At 46.3% G+C, this 15,885-nt stretch overlaps 1 protein-coding gene across 2 annotated transcripts; it reads left to right on the forward strand.

The window, feature by feature from the left end:
• The first annotated feature begins 521 nt into the window (after nucleotides 1-521).
• Nucleotides 522-15,356, forward strand: LOC310956578 (14-3-3 protein epsilon). Of its 2 annotated transcripts, XM_083926855.1 has the most exons (7): nucleotides 522-737; nucleotides 6,326-6,525; nucleotides 7,981-8,087; nucleotides 8,358-8,564; nucleotides 9,086-9,222; nucleotides 10,664-10,715; nucleotides 14,186-15,356. In XM_083926855.1, exons 1-6 carry the CDS (start codon nucleotides 674-676, stop codon nucleotides 10,669-10,671), a joined length of 723 nt encoding a protein of 240 aa, XP_083782981.1. In that variant the 5' UTR covers nucleotides 522-673; the 3' UTR covers nucleotides 10,672-10,715; nucleotides 14,186-15,356. The 2 variants fall into 2 exon arrangements, with proteins under 2 accessions (XP_083782981.1, XP_083782982.1); XM_083926856.1 differs by lacking the exon at nucleotides 10,664-10,715 and having other exon boundaries at nucleotides 659-737.
• The last annotated feature ends 529 nt before the right edge of the window (nucleotides 15,357-15,885 follow it).

A 15,885-nucleotide genomic window follows, 5' to 3' on the forward strand; every position in this document is an offset into this window, starting at 1 on the left:
TTACCTACTATGTAAAGTGTCCTGGGCTAACTTTTGTTATGATTTGGCACTGTAAATAAATTAAATTAAATTAAATATACATAAATACACATCAACAACACAAAATACACGATAGGATTATTTAAAAAAAACAGTAAAAAGTGACAAATAATACACATAAAAGTATTTAAATTATGATAAAGTAAGAAAAAATTAATTAAAATATATCTACGTGATAGATACAAGAGGGTAATGTGTCTGTGCGCCAAATAATTACAAATAATAAGTGAAAATAAGATAAAATAAATGGTTATATGTGCTTTATATATACGCCGAATTAAAGACTTGCTACTCTTGAATAATAAAAATAAATAATATATATTTTTTAACTGATTTAAAAGCCGTTTCCCTGGATTCTCCGTTGTTTTAATGAGTTTATTGATGCGGTACCGGAGAGCGGTGTACTCCGGGGCTCTGCGTGAGTGTGTGGGCGGAACACGAATACCGTCTGCGTGGGTTGCCCGGATGAAGCAGCGCCGCCATCTTTACGCCAGTACCGGCGGTGTCTTCAGTTCAGCGGAGCGACGGTGCTGTTGCTGATCCACCACCAGGAATCGCCGAGCAGCCGCTAATCCTCCCTTCGCCGCTGGGACGCCAAGAAGCAGCCCCCGAAAAAAAAACAACCCCGAGCACCATGACGGACAGGGAGAACCTAGTATACCAGGCGAAACTCGCCGAGCAAGCGGAGAGATATGACGGTAAGTGTCCGCATAAATAATAACGGGCATTGCTGAATCCCCTGGCCCCTCTTCTCCCCCCTCCTCTCCTCGGTCTTCCCTGCGCAGGGGGCTCGGGAGACGCAGGTAAAGAAGCACTTCACATGGGTTTGTTGGGTGAGAGACAAAATGGCGGAGATTTCACCAGCCGATGGAATCACTAACCGTTTAAATTAACGGTCGTCGTTTTTAAACGGGGTGAGCGTCTCGTGCAGTTTGGCCTGGGCGGTTGGTTGGAACGTTAGCGTTCTCTTAGCCGTTGAGCTAAGCCAGCGGCTGTTAGCTTTACGTGGCTAACGCTAGCTATCTGCATTGCTAACTAGCGGACTAGCCTCTTTCTTCAGCCCTCCCCGACACGCGTCACACCAAACTCCATTCACAAATACAGCTTTACTGCAAACGTCCACACCCCACTTGACATAAACGTGCCCAACCTTTGGCATAATATAGACCCATATCTGAAGCAACCATCGGCGGCGTCAGTGGTTAGAAATATGTCCCTAAAATGGTGCTACAGTTTAATAATGTTGAGAGAAGAGCGTCCCAGCCTGACGAAACCAGTCATTACGACCAATTCAACTTCATAAATATCGTGTTGGGTGTGTGTGCGACATCAGTTTCCAACCACTCCTCCTTTAATACGTATATTTGTGCTGTAGCATTAAAAATAAATGAGCAGACTTGAGTTAAAGACTATGCAAAGTGCAGTGAAGTTGGCTTTGTGTTGGTGATAACTGGGCTGACATCAGTGGCGTTTCCATTACACTTGAATAGCCTGGACCAGGGCGGGTCTCCTTCGCCCAAACGCCCCCAATTTGAATGTGGGACGGGCTCGGGCTTTTTCGCAGGGCCTTTTTATCACCCATGGTAAAGTCTGGTTGCCGATTGGCTATAAGGGCGCACTCACACTGTCCTTCCGTACTGTGCCCAAGCATGTTTCACGGATAAAGTCTAGTTCCTTTGACCAGTGTGAGTGTAACCGTGCCGTACCGCCTAGGAACAGTACGCTTGCCGTCCACGGCCCATTTGGGAGAGGTGGGCTAAAGCACGTTTGCACATGTACGAGCACGAGCGTGCGCACGTGTACGAGCATGAGGCCTACGGTGGTTCTGAGGTCATTTCCTGTGCGCCTGTTGGGACGTAGAAAAAAAGGAGGGACCATGAGCGGACATTTAAAACAATGGCGGCGAAAGGTTCAAGTTGGTGTGATGCTGAGGTGGAGTGTTTACTGCAGATGTTGGTCAGATGAAGTACCCTAAAGCAAGGGGAACGGTATGGACGGACAGTGTGAGTGCGCCCTAAAGGAACCCCACACATGATACACGGTAAAAACACTTTGTGCCGGCCATTCGTTTAATTTCCTATGGAAGAAGCGCTAGCACCCAAGGTAGCGGCGTGCACCGCTCAGATTTGCCTCTCGGCCGCTGCGCTCTGCAGCGCAACCAATGAGATGGACGCTTTGAGTGTGATGTTGACATTTCCCAGGCAACCAGAGAGCGACATAAAACCTATCGCGTGTCCGAGTTCCCCGAACTATTTAACGGTACATTTAAGTCGTATCACGTTCTGGGAAGGTAACGTAATGCTTGGAGGTTTATAAGCATCAAACCAGGTCTGTGAAGACGCAGTTTACGAGCTAACGGTTGCTTTAATGCTAACGTTGGTTTAGCCGTTTACAGGGTCTCTGCGCCCAACCTCGCCGTGAGCCCGGCACAAAAAGCTGATCATGTGACGTCCTCTTAAGCGGGATGGGACAAAGGTAGTACTCGACGCCACGCCACACCACAACCACTCGCGCCATTCGTAGAAGCTGGCAAAGTAGAGCGTAGACACTTTTGTCCAGTGGTGGAGTGCTATTTCTCTTTACCATGGGAGCGCAAAAATAACACATCTGTGCACGCGCTTGTTAGAATGAGTGCCGCAGCGACCCCTGTTGGATTCTGACGTGCGAACCTTTGCTGCATACCGCCGCACCCCCCACCCCACCCCCGCCCTCTCTCCCATATTCCTGTCGACCTCTGACTGTCCCGTCCTAATAAAGGCAAAAAAGGGCAAAATAACTGATCGCTGCGTTCATTTGCTCGGCTGCTGCATTTACAGAAACAAACCACAGCTGTCCGCTCCGGGTTCATCCCCCGACGCCCTCTTCACCGGCACACCCACACCGTACCGAGCTATTCCTGAATGCAGACGCGCCGTACAACGTTCTCTGCACCGCTGCCAGGCTGTCACTGTCACCAACATGCACTATTTAACAGATACGGTGAATTTTAAGGTGTTAGGGAGTGTTTTCTCTCATGTTTCTGGGCGCGTGAGTTGATGCCGTGAATCAAAGGAGCCACCTTTACTGTCAAAATGATAACAAACTCTTTGTTTTCATTGTCTCTCTTGAACGACATACCACCATTCTGTTTTTCTCACTTGGAGAGAAACGTGCCAGAGCGCCGTTCCAACAATTACGCGGTGAACAAAACCCACTCAGGGCGACGCCTCCGGTAAATACCTCTGTGGTCCATTTTTGTAATGGAGACACGCTGCAACTTCCCCAGTGACCACATTTTATCTCAATGCAAACGCACCTATTCTGTGGTGACAGTATTGTCGTGAGAGTGCGTGAGAGGTTAAATTGATTGACAGGCGAGGCACATCGATGGTTGTACAGGAGTAGGCGGGGCAGGGAGTACTGCTGCCGTGTGATTGGTGGTCTGGAAGTCCTTTTACCAAATTAAAGTTAATTGAGATGTTCATTAATATATCTACAGTATAGTTCGTTTAGCTGTTATTCAGTCAATACTAATCTTAAATGTTATCTGTGGTGGTTTAGCATTTGCTAGAGACATAGCTGCCATTTTGTGTTTGTAAAGGGACCAATAAACCCCCCCTGCTTCCCCCCTTAGCTGCCAGTAGCTCCTCACAGGACGCCGATTGGTCGCCGAAGCACAAAGAGCCCGACGGTGGATTTTCGTGAATTCGATTCTCGCAGGATCTTGTGAATTCGGTTGCTGTGTGAGGCGCCCTTGGGTTGTCACGTAGACGGCCCCCACAACCATCCCCACACGACAAATGTGCTAAATGTTTTACTCGTCGGGAGCAGGAGTGGGGCCCGGGAACGCCCTGACATTAGATTCGTCTGATGCGTCAGCAGCTTTTTATGTTAATCGGCCGGCCTGTTAATCAGACCATCACTGCATTTTAATAACAGACGGTTACTGTTTGAGATCTCGTCGACAACCGCCCGGACTCAGCGATAGAGGAGCCGATATGTGACACGCAGCAGCGGTCAATACGTGCATGCTTTAATGTTTTAACACCTTTTCAATCCAAGCATAATCCCACAACACACCGATCACACTGCGTTGCATCAGTGTTTGCTCATAACACACATCGGATATGTACACAAGTAGACTAGTGGCGGAGAACTGGAGGAAAGGAAGAACACACGCTGCAGGTGTGATAACAGCATGAAGTCATGAGCAATCTTCCTCCACTGAAACCATTTGAACTGTGCTGAAGGATTGTGATTGGCCGGTTCCTTACATTAGTCCTGTGAATGTTTCACTATTGCTTGATTTTCACGAGTTAAATGTCAAAATGGAGGATGAAAGCCAGTCATAAGTCACTGGACAGAATCCGAAGTATTCAGTGTTTTTTGGAGACGGTAATCCCCATTATCTGAGAACAGCTGCCTGGAGAGTCAGTCCAACATTATAAATCTCGTGTTGCATCCTCTCCCCGTGTTATTTCGATGTTCTGGCAGTTTCTAAAACACTTTGTTCTGTAAATAATCAGCAGTGCGTGAACCTCCAAAGCTCCAATTTACATCTACAAACACGGGAAGTCAGTGCAGTTGCCTTTTCCAAATTCTCTAAAGCAGCAGGCCAATTATTATTTAATTTATTGTTAATGACCATCAACCTCCAAATGGTCCATTTGTGCTACAGACATACCATGCCCCTAATGCCCACAGGACACGGCTGAATTGTGTTCTAGCTGTTGTTCAGTGTACTTCGATGGTGCACGTTTTGCAATGAGCAAATAAGATATATATATATATATAATGCATTTAATGAGCTAATAATAAGCCAGTAGCTGCTATTTTTAGGGCCGTTTTTTCTTTCTTAATTTCAGTGGGCGAGAGAGAGAGGCACACCTAACAGCAACGACATAAAAACAGTTTGCTTAAGCACAGGCTGTTTGCGTTTGTGTCATTTTTGATGTTTTGAGTGCACATTAAAAACCACAGTGATGCAGCAGGACAGTAACTTTAGTCCTCAGTAGGTACATTGCCGTCCACGTGCATCGAAATGCCAGCGAATGAAGATTAATAACTGATACTCGCTGCTATATTCTGCACCCGAGTCTTGCTGCCAAAAAGAATAAAAAGAGCAATGGTGTGAGAGACCAGGGACGCACCAATCCAGTATACTGAGTTGGCTGTTGGAGCCCAGTTTATTCCAGCGAGTGGTGGAGCAGTGACCGTGATCACTTCAATAGATCTGCAGCGCTTGTAGTGGTTTTTAAAAAGCCCAGGGAGGTCATCGGGTGTGTTTGAGTGCAGGCTGGAGCGAGAGGGTAACGTGATCAAAGCAGCACAGCGCTCCTCCCGGCTCCAAACTATCCCGTATCAGGTTTCGTCAGCATGCTGCGTAGCACCCTGCTATTGGCTTCCACCCATTACACCCAGCCCGTGAAGGTAGAAGCCAAGTGATTTGCACACCGCTCTTACCTCCGGGGGCGGCACGTTCAGCACGTTCATCCCGGGAGGCGTGACTCGGCCGCAGCCACAGATTTGATTTAACCATTTTGAACACATTTCACTACCATACCACACATGGTGCTTATTAGTAAATGAGATACCAGGGTGGAGAATGTGTTTTTGAGTTTTCACACTCACCATAAATATAGTTTCCTATGTAATAGACGTATTCCCACTCCCACTTTGTTTAGATATTTATGTTTCTCCTCTGTTTTCCCTCTAAAGAGCATCCATGTCGTCTGTTTTGGTGCATGCTCAGGGACGCGGCTCGTCGTGCTCGGTAGAAGCTCCTTGAGACCCGAGTATCAAGTTGATTTCACAGCATTTCACCCTCGTTTGTTATATTTTCATTTTCCACACCACACCCTACTGAAATCACCTGGAGGATGTGAGCAAGTACAAGAAAGACGTCCCCGTTCGATCTGGCGCAGCTCCCCCGGTTCATTGTCCTGGCTCTGTTCCCTGGATCTCATCCCAGGTGCCCATAGGTGGAGGAGTTCTGCATTAGAAGAGCTGATACTTGGGCGGTGTCCCAGGCACGCCATTAATAAAACTACTGAGGATGACAGAAACCTTTCAAGGCTCCGCACTGGGGTTTAAACTCTGTGTTCATAGAAGGAGGAAGTGCTCGTTTCCCGTTTATGCGCCCTGATCCCCCCTAAAACGCTCTAATTGCAAGTCTTATGTTTGTTTAATACTGAAAAACCTTCAGATGACACATTTGTCTCCATACTCTAAACTGTGTTCTCACACAGTGCTCAGGTTGTCGGTCCTTTCTGTGCCTGATGTGCGTCTGTTTCCCCGCGTCTTTCAGAGATGGTGGAGTCGATGAAGAACGTGGCAGGCATGGACGTGGAGCTGACGGTGGAGGAGAGGAACCTGCTGTCCGTAGCGTACAAGAACGTGATCGGAGCCAGACGAGCCTCCTGGAGGATAATCAGCAGCCTGGAGCAGAAGGAAGAAAACAAAGGCGGGGAAGACAAACTAAAGATGATCCGGGAATACAGGAAAACGGTCAGACACGGTTAATGATAATGACTGATTATACATGTGCGATTGTATCTTTTAGAGCCAAAAACCAAAGATTAACAAAGGTAAAATGTTCTTTATCCTCCAGCCTCGTCTCTGAGGCGTTTGCTTCTCCTTACGTGAAAACAAAATCCCTCCGTGCTGATTTTAAACAAAGCATCGACAGTCTTCTGTGGATCTCGCTGCGACACACTGACGCGGTTTCACTTAGCTTCGGAGAGAAACTGGAGCAAAAGTAGTCACTCTCATAGATTGTCTTATAACAGCTCACAGAGGAAATCTCTCTGGCTTTTAATACTCACAAAATCCCGAGTTGGACACAATAATAAAAACACAAACCCTTAGGTAGAACTATTAGGCGCTTCCTACCTTGTTGTTTCCTGCAGGTCAGTGTAGTTGGTTCTCTCAGATAATCTAATTTCTATTCAACCCTTGGGCGGCTGTGACTCAGTGGTAGAGTGGGTCGTCCTCCATTCAAGAGATCGGTGGTTCCATCCCCACCTCCCCCGGTCCACACATCGAAGTGTCCTTGGGCAAGACACTGAACCCCGAATTGCTCCCCGTACTGCACATGGGTGTGTGAATGTGGTGTGAATGGTCAGATTAGATGGTCTGTAGATGTCCACTGCCATCAGGGTGAATGTGACAAACATTGTGAAAGCGCCTTGAGTAGTCAGAAGACTAGAAAGGCGCTGTATAAGCACAAGTCCATTTACTCTTTTGGGGCAGGACTCGGCTGACCTTTCCTCTTTGAGGCTAATCTTGTTATCCTCGCTGCGGCTGGGCGTTAAATCACTCTGATCATTGGTCACTTAAATGGAATCGTATCGTGATTGAATCATAAATCGAGATATCGTGATATACAATTACATTGTCGACATCGCTATTTTGCTTTTTTTTAGCTGTTTTTTCAGGTCAGGCTGCTTCAGTTCTGATATAAATTCAAACAAATCCCAAATGTCATCTACTCTTTGATACTGGGATTTTATTTTGACTGCGTTTGAAAATATCCTCCGTGTAAAGCTCCTTTTTCCACTTTTCAGTAGAAAAGGTTTTAATCGGCACTAGTAATCCAATTGAAAACAGTGGTGATGTTTAAAATGATGAATGAGTTCGATGTGTGACCCTGGAGCTGAGGCTTACTGCCGGCCTTTCTGTGACACACGCTTCCTCGGGGGCTGCCCCAAAAGCTTCCTTGCGTTTCTTTGCCCGCTGTAAACTATGTACTATCTTGGTGCCGCAGAGAATTTCGTACCTGGCACTTGAAGTAAAAATGGAGGAGACATTAATTGTCTTTTTAAAAGGAGAGTTGAATCGTATGAGCTCGGCTTTGAATCACAACTGAATATTAAAAAGGAAACTTTGATCTGGCACCTGCAAGGTTTTGACTGTGTGTGCTTGTGTGTGTGTGCGTGCGTGTGTGTGTGAGTTCGTCTGCAGGTCGAGAAAGAGCTTAAATCAATCTGCAACGACATTCTGGATGTACTGGACAAGCACCTCATCTTAGCTGCAACCACGGGAGAATCTAAGGTTTTCTACTACAAAATGTACGTATCTTCTCTAATACGTGTGTGTTTCTGTTCACTCTTACACTTTACATATTCAATTCTTATTTAGTACGCCCGCTTATTTACTACATTTTTATTTAGGTGTATTTTTTTCTACCAAAAATGTTTTCCGCTGGTACGGGGGTTTACTTCACAGGGAATTCATGATTAAAAAAGTTTGAGAAGCACAGCTGTACGGTACAGGACATTGGGTTCATTGCCCCTGGTTTGTTGATGCATTTGTTTATTCGTGTCGTTGCCTCCGCTCAGGAAGGGAGATTACCACAGGTACCTGGCAGAGTTCGCCACGGGCAACGACAGGAAGGAGGCGGCAGAGAACAGTTTGGTCGCGTACAAAGCTGCTAGCGACATCGCCATGATCGAACTCCCTCCGACGCACCCCATCCGCCTGGGATTGGCCCTCAACTTTTCCGTTTTCTATTATGAAATCCTCAACTCGCCCGACCGCGCTTGCAAGTAGGTGTGATCATTTTATGTCTGCTGCTTTTCCACATGTAAAGTGTTTTGCATTGGATCCGGCCTGTTGAAGGAAATCGTATCATCAGGATGGAAACAGTGTGTAGAGGAGAGGAGAGGTCGCTCAAAGCGCCGTAATCCTGCAGAATTATCACTCTGCTCTGCAGCTCTACAGAACTTTTTTAGCCTCACTGCTTTGGCTTCATTGCCTGCACATGAGAACCTGTTGGCAGCTGTTTCTTAAGTGCAGAAAAAGGTAGTTGCACTCATTGCAGTTTGCCATTTTTGTCCAGTTTAGTCAATTAAATCCACATTTAGTTAACCTAACTTTTCCTGATGTGGTTTAAAATCCCACATGAAGAGAAACTCTGTATTCCAGCCGTCAGACAGACACTGTCTGTGATTCTCAGGACGCAAGCGCCTTGAATTTCCATCCATACAATTATCTTCCACCTGTTTACAGAGTATGTATGTGTGCGTGTGTGTGTGACGGTGTTGTCTTGCCTCCTCTCTGCTGACAGGTTGGCGAAGGAAGCGTTCGACAATGCCATTGCAGAACTGGATACGCTGAGCGAGGAGAGCTATAAGGACTCAACACTTATCATGCAGTTGCTACGTGACAACTTGACACTATGGACCTCAGACGTGCAGGGAGATGGTGAGAGAGCCATTCCTTTATTCGAGCTGCTAACGCCCTGAGAGGAGACAGCATCTCCTAGTATTATCTCATGATTGGGTCCTTACTATCACCAGCATCACTTGCTCTTTGACAGGTTTTCTTATATTTTTAAAGCTGAGTTTGTTCCCTCAAATTGCCCCCGACTTTCCTTTGGGTGCATATTCAGAGAAACTTGTCTTTAGCCTCTTTTACGCATGCACGGCAAACCTGAAATGATCTAGACCTTAACCGACGGGGCTGTATGTGAAAACGTAAATGTCTGAATTGGTCGGACCAGGCATCAAACAAGAGTTTACCCTCCCTCAGCAACTGTTAAAGCTCGAAGTGAGCCCACGTGTGACTACAGCCGCTCATTCTCGTGCGTTGATGTTTCTATCGTGCTGTGTGCAACACCGAAAGAAAACAAACCCCTGAACACCAAAATGTCAAACTAGAGAGACAACGAGATTCTCTGAACGTCCGCCCTTAAGTGGCGATGCTGAAATTATCAGGAACAATTCACGGAACGGCGAGAGACTCGGTTGTTTATGACCAAATTAGGAACCGGTCCATCGACAGTGCTATATGCGTCATGTCCTGTCTTGACTGAACCAAACAGAGTATTTCCAATAAGGGCGAACGCGTGACACACTCCTGTGCTGTGCTGCATGTGTGAAAGGGAAACAACAGACCCAATTCTCCTGACAGTGTCCAACCATCAAAAATCATTTAGGGCGCACTCCCACTGTGCCTCCGTCCCGTGCCCCGTGCTTTAGGGTCCTTGTCCCCCCCTCCAGGCCCGTTTGTACTCACACTACCTGGGCCTCGGAGAATGCTTCTTGCTGCCTATACGTCATCACGCCGTAACACGCCACACGCATTGATGACGTCATGGCGATGCGTGGCTTTGTTTCCAGATCTTTCCGTAGACCTCGGAGTTTTTGTGCGTCTTGTCGACTGTTTTTGAATCTTTTCATCGACCAAATCTGCAGTAAACACTCCACCTCCGCATCACACCAACGTGAACCTTTCACCGCCATTGTTTTAAATGTCCGCGCATGGTCCCTCCTTCTTTTTTCTACGTCCCAACAGGCGCACAGGAAATGACCTCAGAACCCCCGTAGGCCTCGTGCTCGTACACGTGCGCACACTCGTGCTCGTACGCGTGCAAACGTGCTCTACAAAAGCCCACCTCTCCCAAACGGGCCGTGGACGGCAAGTGGGGTGCACTCACACTGGTCAAAGAACCTAGACTTTAGCCGTGAGGCGTGCTTGGGCACGGTACGGATGGACAGTGTGAGTGCGCCCTCAGTATTCATCTGTGAACCTAACCTTTCCTCTAACCTTTCCCCTCATCACAGCGGTTCCTCTAAAGCCTCCTTTCTCTCTCTCTCACTCACACACGGCTCTAACTTCTCCTCTCTCCCTCGTTCCTCTGTAGATTCTTAAGGACAGCCCTCTTCCTTCACTCTCCCATTATAAAAGTGTATTTTGTAAGTCATTCCTCCTGTCTGTTCTTGGCTTTCTCACCTCAAGTCGTCGCGCCTGTCTCACCACCACTGACACCCCCCCCCCCCCCCCCCTTGTTGAATGTGCTTGGGGTGAGAGGACGATGATAGCCTCTCCTGCCCGTGTGCCCACAGCCCTGAAGGATTACAGCTGATGTTGTATTCTTTTCTTTTCCACCTTTTCTTTTTCTGCACCAGTGGAACTCGGGTGCTGCGTGTTTTGGTGTCTAAAGGGTGTCCGCAAGACCGTAAATGTCTAAAATCCTGCTCGGTTGTGTTTTAGAATAGTCAAAGTCCTGATCTCACTTCCCGGCTTGCTGCTACTCCACTAGCTTCTGTGACTCGTGTAATATCTCGCCATGTTCCATATTCAAACATGAATGCGTGTTTCCACAGCACTGGCTATTCACATTTGGCCTACATTCATTAAGATATGGCTTAAAACAATATCAGGTTTTTAATCGGCTGTAATAATTCCAGGCAATCGTAGTAGTTTGTTTCTAAAGATATTAGTCTGCCATGTTTTATTTTTTAACTACACTTCCTCTGTCCTTTCCCAGTCTTCATTTGCATAGTTACATGATAAATGGGGCTGGCAGGGATCTGTGAAGAACATGGCGACTGCTGAACTATTGGTACTTTAAATACCAGTAACGTATAGACAGGTTACCTTTAGATGTTAGTCTTGAGCCCTGCTACAATACTGTGTTGTTGAGGTAATTGTCCAGGGTTGGAGTCTATCAGGCGTTTCAGTGTGACGCAACACCCTTTCAAAATATAACTTCCGGGTCCAAACGCTTTGTTAAAATAAAACGGACAAGAACGACCAAACATGAACAATTACGACCCCCTCTGTCATCAGTTAGACCTCTTTTTCATCCATAAGAAAGAAGTAAAATGAAATCATCTCATCTTCAGCCTCTTATCCGGGGTCGGGTCGCGGGGGCAGCAGCTTTAGCAGGGGACCCCAAACTTCCCTTTCCCGGGCCACATTAACCAGCTCTAACTGGGGGATCCTGAGGCGTTCCCAGGCCAGTGCGGAGATCTAATCTCTCCACCTGGTCCTGGGTCTTCCCCGAGGCCTCCTCCCAGCTGGACGTGCCTGGAACACCTCCCTAGGGAGGCGCCCAGGGTTCATCCTTACCAGATGATCCTGAACCACCTCAACTGGCTCCTTTCAACGCAAAGGAGCAGCGGCTCTACTCCGAGTTCCTCAGGGATGCTGAACTTCTCCCCCTCTCTCTAAGGGAGACTCCAGACCCCCTCCTGAGGAAACACACTTCACACGCTTGTACCCTCGACCTGGTTCTTTGGGTCCTGACCCAGCTTTCATGACCATAGGTGAGGGTCGGAACCAGGATTGACCGGTAGTTCGAGAGCGTTGCCTTCCGGCTCAGCTAAAATGACAATTACGCTATTTTTAAAAACTCAGATCTGTTCAAACAACGGGGAACACGGCACTGCGGCGAAATACGAGGCTTGGACCTGGAAATCTTATTTTGAAAGGGCGTTACGTGGCGTCATAACAGGCGGGTATCTTTGTGCTATTAAATGTCATGATCTTTTAAAATTTGTATTATTTTTCGGTATTTGTGGCTTTTAACTCTATTAAAACCAATCAGCCACCAGAACACCCAACGTCAGTACGATTTCAATAGAGACTTTCTGACTCCAGGACGCTAGAAAAGGTGCTCGTGCGTCTACGAGTCACATTTAACCGGGCCAGGAGCAGAAACATCCGTACACTGTTCCACCGCGGCAGTAAAGATTGACTCCAGCCTTTAAACACTGACAGAAAGAACCTGCGGACACCCTGCTCCTCCATCCACACTGCTCCGTCAGTGTCACTGAACAGCCCCCCGCCGGAGCGTCGGAGCAGAACTCGTGAACGCAGCTCGCTGAAGTGTGATAGTACGCATGAACTGCGGTGACAGCATGTGACGCCGCCGACGCCGCTCCCTCTCCCGTGGCTTTCACACATCCCCGGTTAGCCGCGGCGCTAATGAGCACTGTTACGGTTTCTATTTTAATCACGGCGGATTCTCAAGCCCCTTTTGTGTATTTGCGCCTCTTAATTCTTCATTACACGGATGGCTGTGCCGTCTCCATGGCAACCTTTCTAAGCAACCAGTTGCACAGGTTCACAAGGCATTTCCAGTCCCTTTATCTGAGCGCGGCTTGTTTTGGAAGACGCTGCACTAACTCACCCTCACTGGCCTGCACGGCGCCACACTCACTGTACTGGACTGTTAAATGTTTGATGCACGGGTGACGGGTCCACACGCTTCTGAGCTGATCTTCTTTTAGTGACGTGGACGTTTTTAAAGACATACTATACGGACATTTTCATTTTTATCATGTTATCCTATGACTGATTCAAGCATTTTTGGACACATTATGCTTTGACTTTTTTATTTTTTATGTTATTAAACAAACTACATTATGGGTTTTTATGGCTGATATTTCAGACACACTCTATTATGACCTGAAACTGTGCCACGCCTGTTGCAGACATGCTCTGTTGTGACTGATTTATGCATTTTATTTTGACTTATTCTCAAAGAAACATCATCTTTTAGTGACGTGAACGTCTTTAATGACAGATTATACGGACTTTTTCATTGTTATCTTTTTATTCAAGCATTTTGTGGACACATTATGTTTTAACTTTCTTTTCTTTTACTTTATTAGAAAAACTAAACTGAGTTTTTTATGCCTGACATTTTTGACACACTATATTATGACTTTTCTGTATGTTTTTCCGTACCATGCCTGTTGCAGACATGCTATCCTGTGACTGATTTATGCGTTATATTTTGACTTTTTCCAAAAGAAAGATCTTCTTTTAGTGACGTTAACGTCTCTAATGTCACACTATACGTATGTCATACGCTATGTCGTAATATTCACGACAATTCACGTGAATTGTCCCAAATTCACGTTTTTCATGACATTTTTATCATGTTATCCTTTGACTGACTCAAGCATTTGTTTGGACACATTATGTTTTAACTTTCTGTTTTTTTACTTTATTAGAAAAACTAAACTATGACTTTTCATGGCTGATATTTCGGACACACTACATTATGACTTCAAACTGAACCATGCCTGTAGCAGACTTGCTATCCTGTGACTGATTCATGCATTTTTGTACCTTACATTTTGACTTTTCTTTGACATACTATGACTTTTTTAATGGCATATTTATTGGAGACACTATATTAGACTTTTCTTGACTTTTTCATGACATTTCTATCATATTGTTAGTCATAAAAAAGGTAGCAGTATCTTATGTTGTAAAAGAACGTCCTAAGAAGCCATAGCGTGGTCTCTGGGTTCCCAGCAGGGCCGAGCTCCTCCGCACTGATCCGATCAGCGGCGTTCAGCTGCCTTTTGAAGATGTCCAGTCGAGTGTGAGGGGATAACATTGTTTTATGCTCCTGTCATTATCTCAGGTGAAGAACAGAACAAAGAAGCGCCGCAAGATGCGGAGGAAGAGACCCAGCAAGAATGAACAACACAAGACAAGCCCTCCTCCTCCTCCTCTTCCTCCTCCCAGCACTCGCTCCTCTCCCCAGCCACAGTTTTCCGCTGGGTTTATACTGCAGCCCACACTCTTTCTCTCCCTTTCTCTCCCTTTCTACCCATCTGTCTCACCCTTTCTCCTCATATGCATGTCATGCCCCCACCCCACCCCCCTCAGGGCCCGCTCAGGTCTCCATTTCCACCTCCCGGGAGTTTTACCTTCTTTTTTGACTTTCATTTTTCCAAGCCTGTACCCTTTAAAGGTCCCTGTCCTCTTTTTAATGTTTTTATTTGTTTTGCTTTACTTTACTGTATCATCTGTTGCCAAGTATGCTTGCCTGTATCTGTAACACACACACATATGCAAGAGTTTATTTTAAGACGACACTTCGCCGCTCAACCTTTTTCCCGTATTTGTGTTTTTTCAGAGACGATCTCTCGTCCGCGCTCTCGAAAACATTTCAGTTTGCAAACGGAGGATAAAAAAGCAGCGACGGAAGAATTTAAAAGGGATGCGTTAAAGCTTTTTAGAAAGAACTAAGTGCCCTGTTTACTTTGCGGTTACCAAACCTGCTCCTCCAACACATCAATAGGTCTTTTTTTTTTTAAGACAAACGGCAGAATGTCCCCCCTTCTCTGAGCATCACTCCGACCTCTGTTCTCGTCCACTCTCGGACCAAGTATTGTGCTGCGAGGCTGTGGCGCTTGTGCTAATGGCAGATAGTTAGGTAATGGCTTTTTAGCAGACAAGTTAGTGTGCGTGTGTGTGCGCGTGTGTGTGTGCGGGAGGGGAATGCTCAACACTCTTGATTGTAATGTAATGCGGTTTTGCATCGGCACCATATATATATAAAACCAGTTTGGGAAATCGAGGCCTGCTGTATCTTTACTCCCCTGACTCTTTCAGGTTTTCCCTCATCTCGACTCCATCTCTCTCTCCTCCTCTTCCTCCTCTTCTTCCTCTCATCTCCTCTCTTCCTTCTGTTCGGTATGTGTAACGTGAATCTGATTTGTACTACTGGGTATTCTCGCCGAAGCCACAAGTACCATCTGTATTCTTACTGAAACACAGCATGGAATTAACATTAAACTTCAAATGGAAAAATGTTAAATGAGTGAGTTATTGTCTTTCCCTGACCATGTGTGTGTGGTTTAAGTGCTTTGATTTGACGTGTTTATGATGTTATTTTATTTTTTCATCACTAGAGGGCAGTGTTGACCCGCAGCAGAAAGATTCCTACTCTGCAGAGGTGCTGAGGAACTGTCCTGAGATACTACTTTTATTACTACCTTTCATCAAACACAATTATTTAGTGTTGAAGTGACTTTGGTTAACAATCATCCTCAAAGCATTTCAGACAAAAGCAACTGTCTAGAGAGACGTTTCACCTCTCATCCAAGAGGCTTCATCAGGTCCAATCTGATCATTTTACAGTGCTGCCCTTTCATCCCTTCATTCAACAATTAAACCTCAAAGAACAACTGTTCACAAACGTCCTCCTGTGACCCCAACCACTGTCGTTAAGGGTCTGCTCACACTGTCCTCCCGGACCACGACCCGGACTTTAGGGTACTTGTCCCCCCTCCCTCTACCCCCGCGCCCCAGCCCCGTTTGTACTCACACAACCTG

The sequence above is a fragment of the Echiichthys vipera genome (assembly GCF_963691815.1).
Source record: "Echiichthys vipera genome assembly, chromosome: 14".
In the NCBI taxonomy this organism is placed as follows: domain Eukaryota; kingdom Metazoa; phylum Chordata; class Actinopteri; order Perciformes; family Trachinidae; genus Echiichthys; species Echiichthys vipera.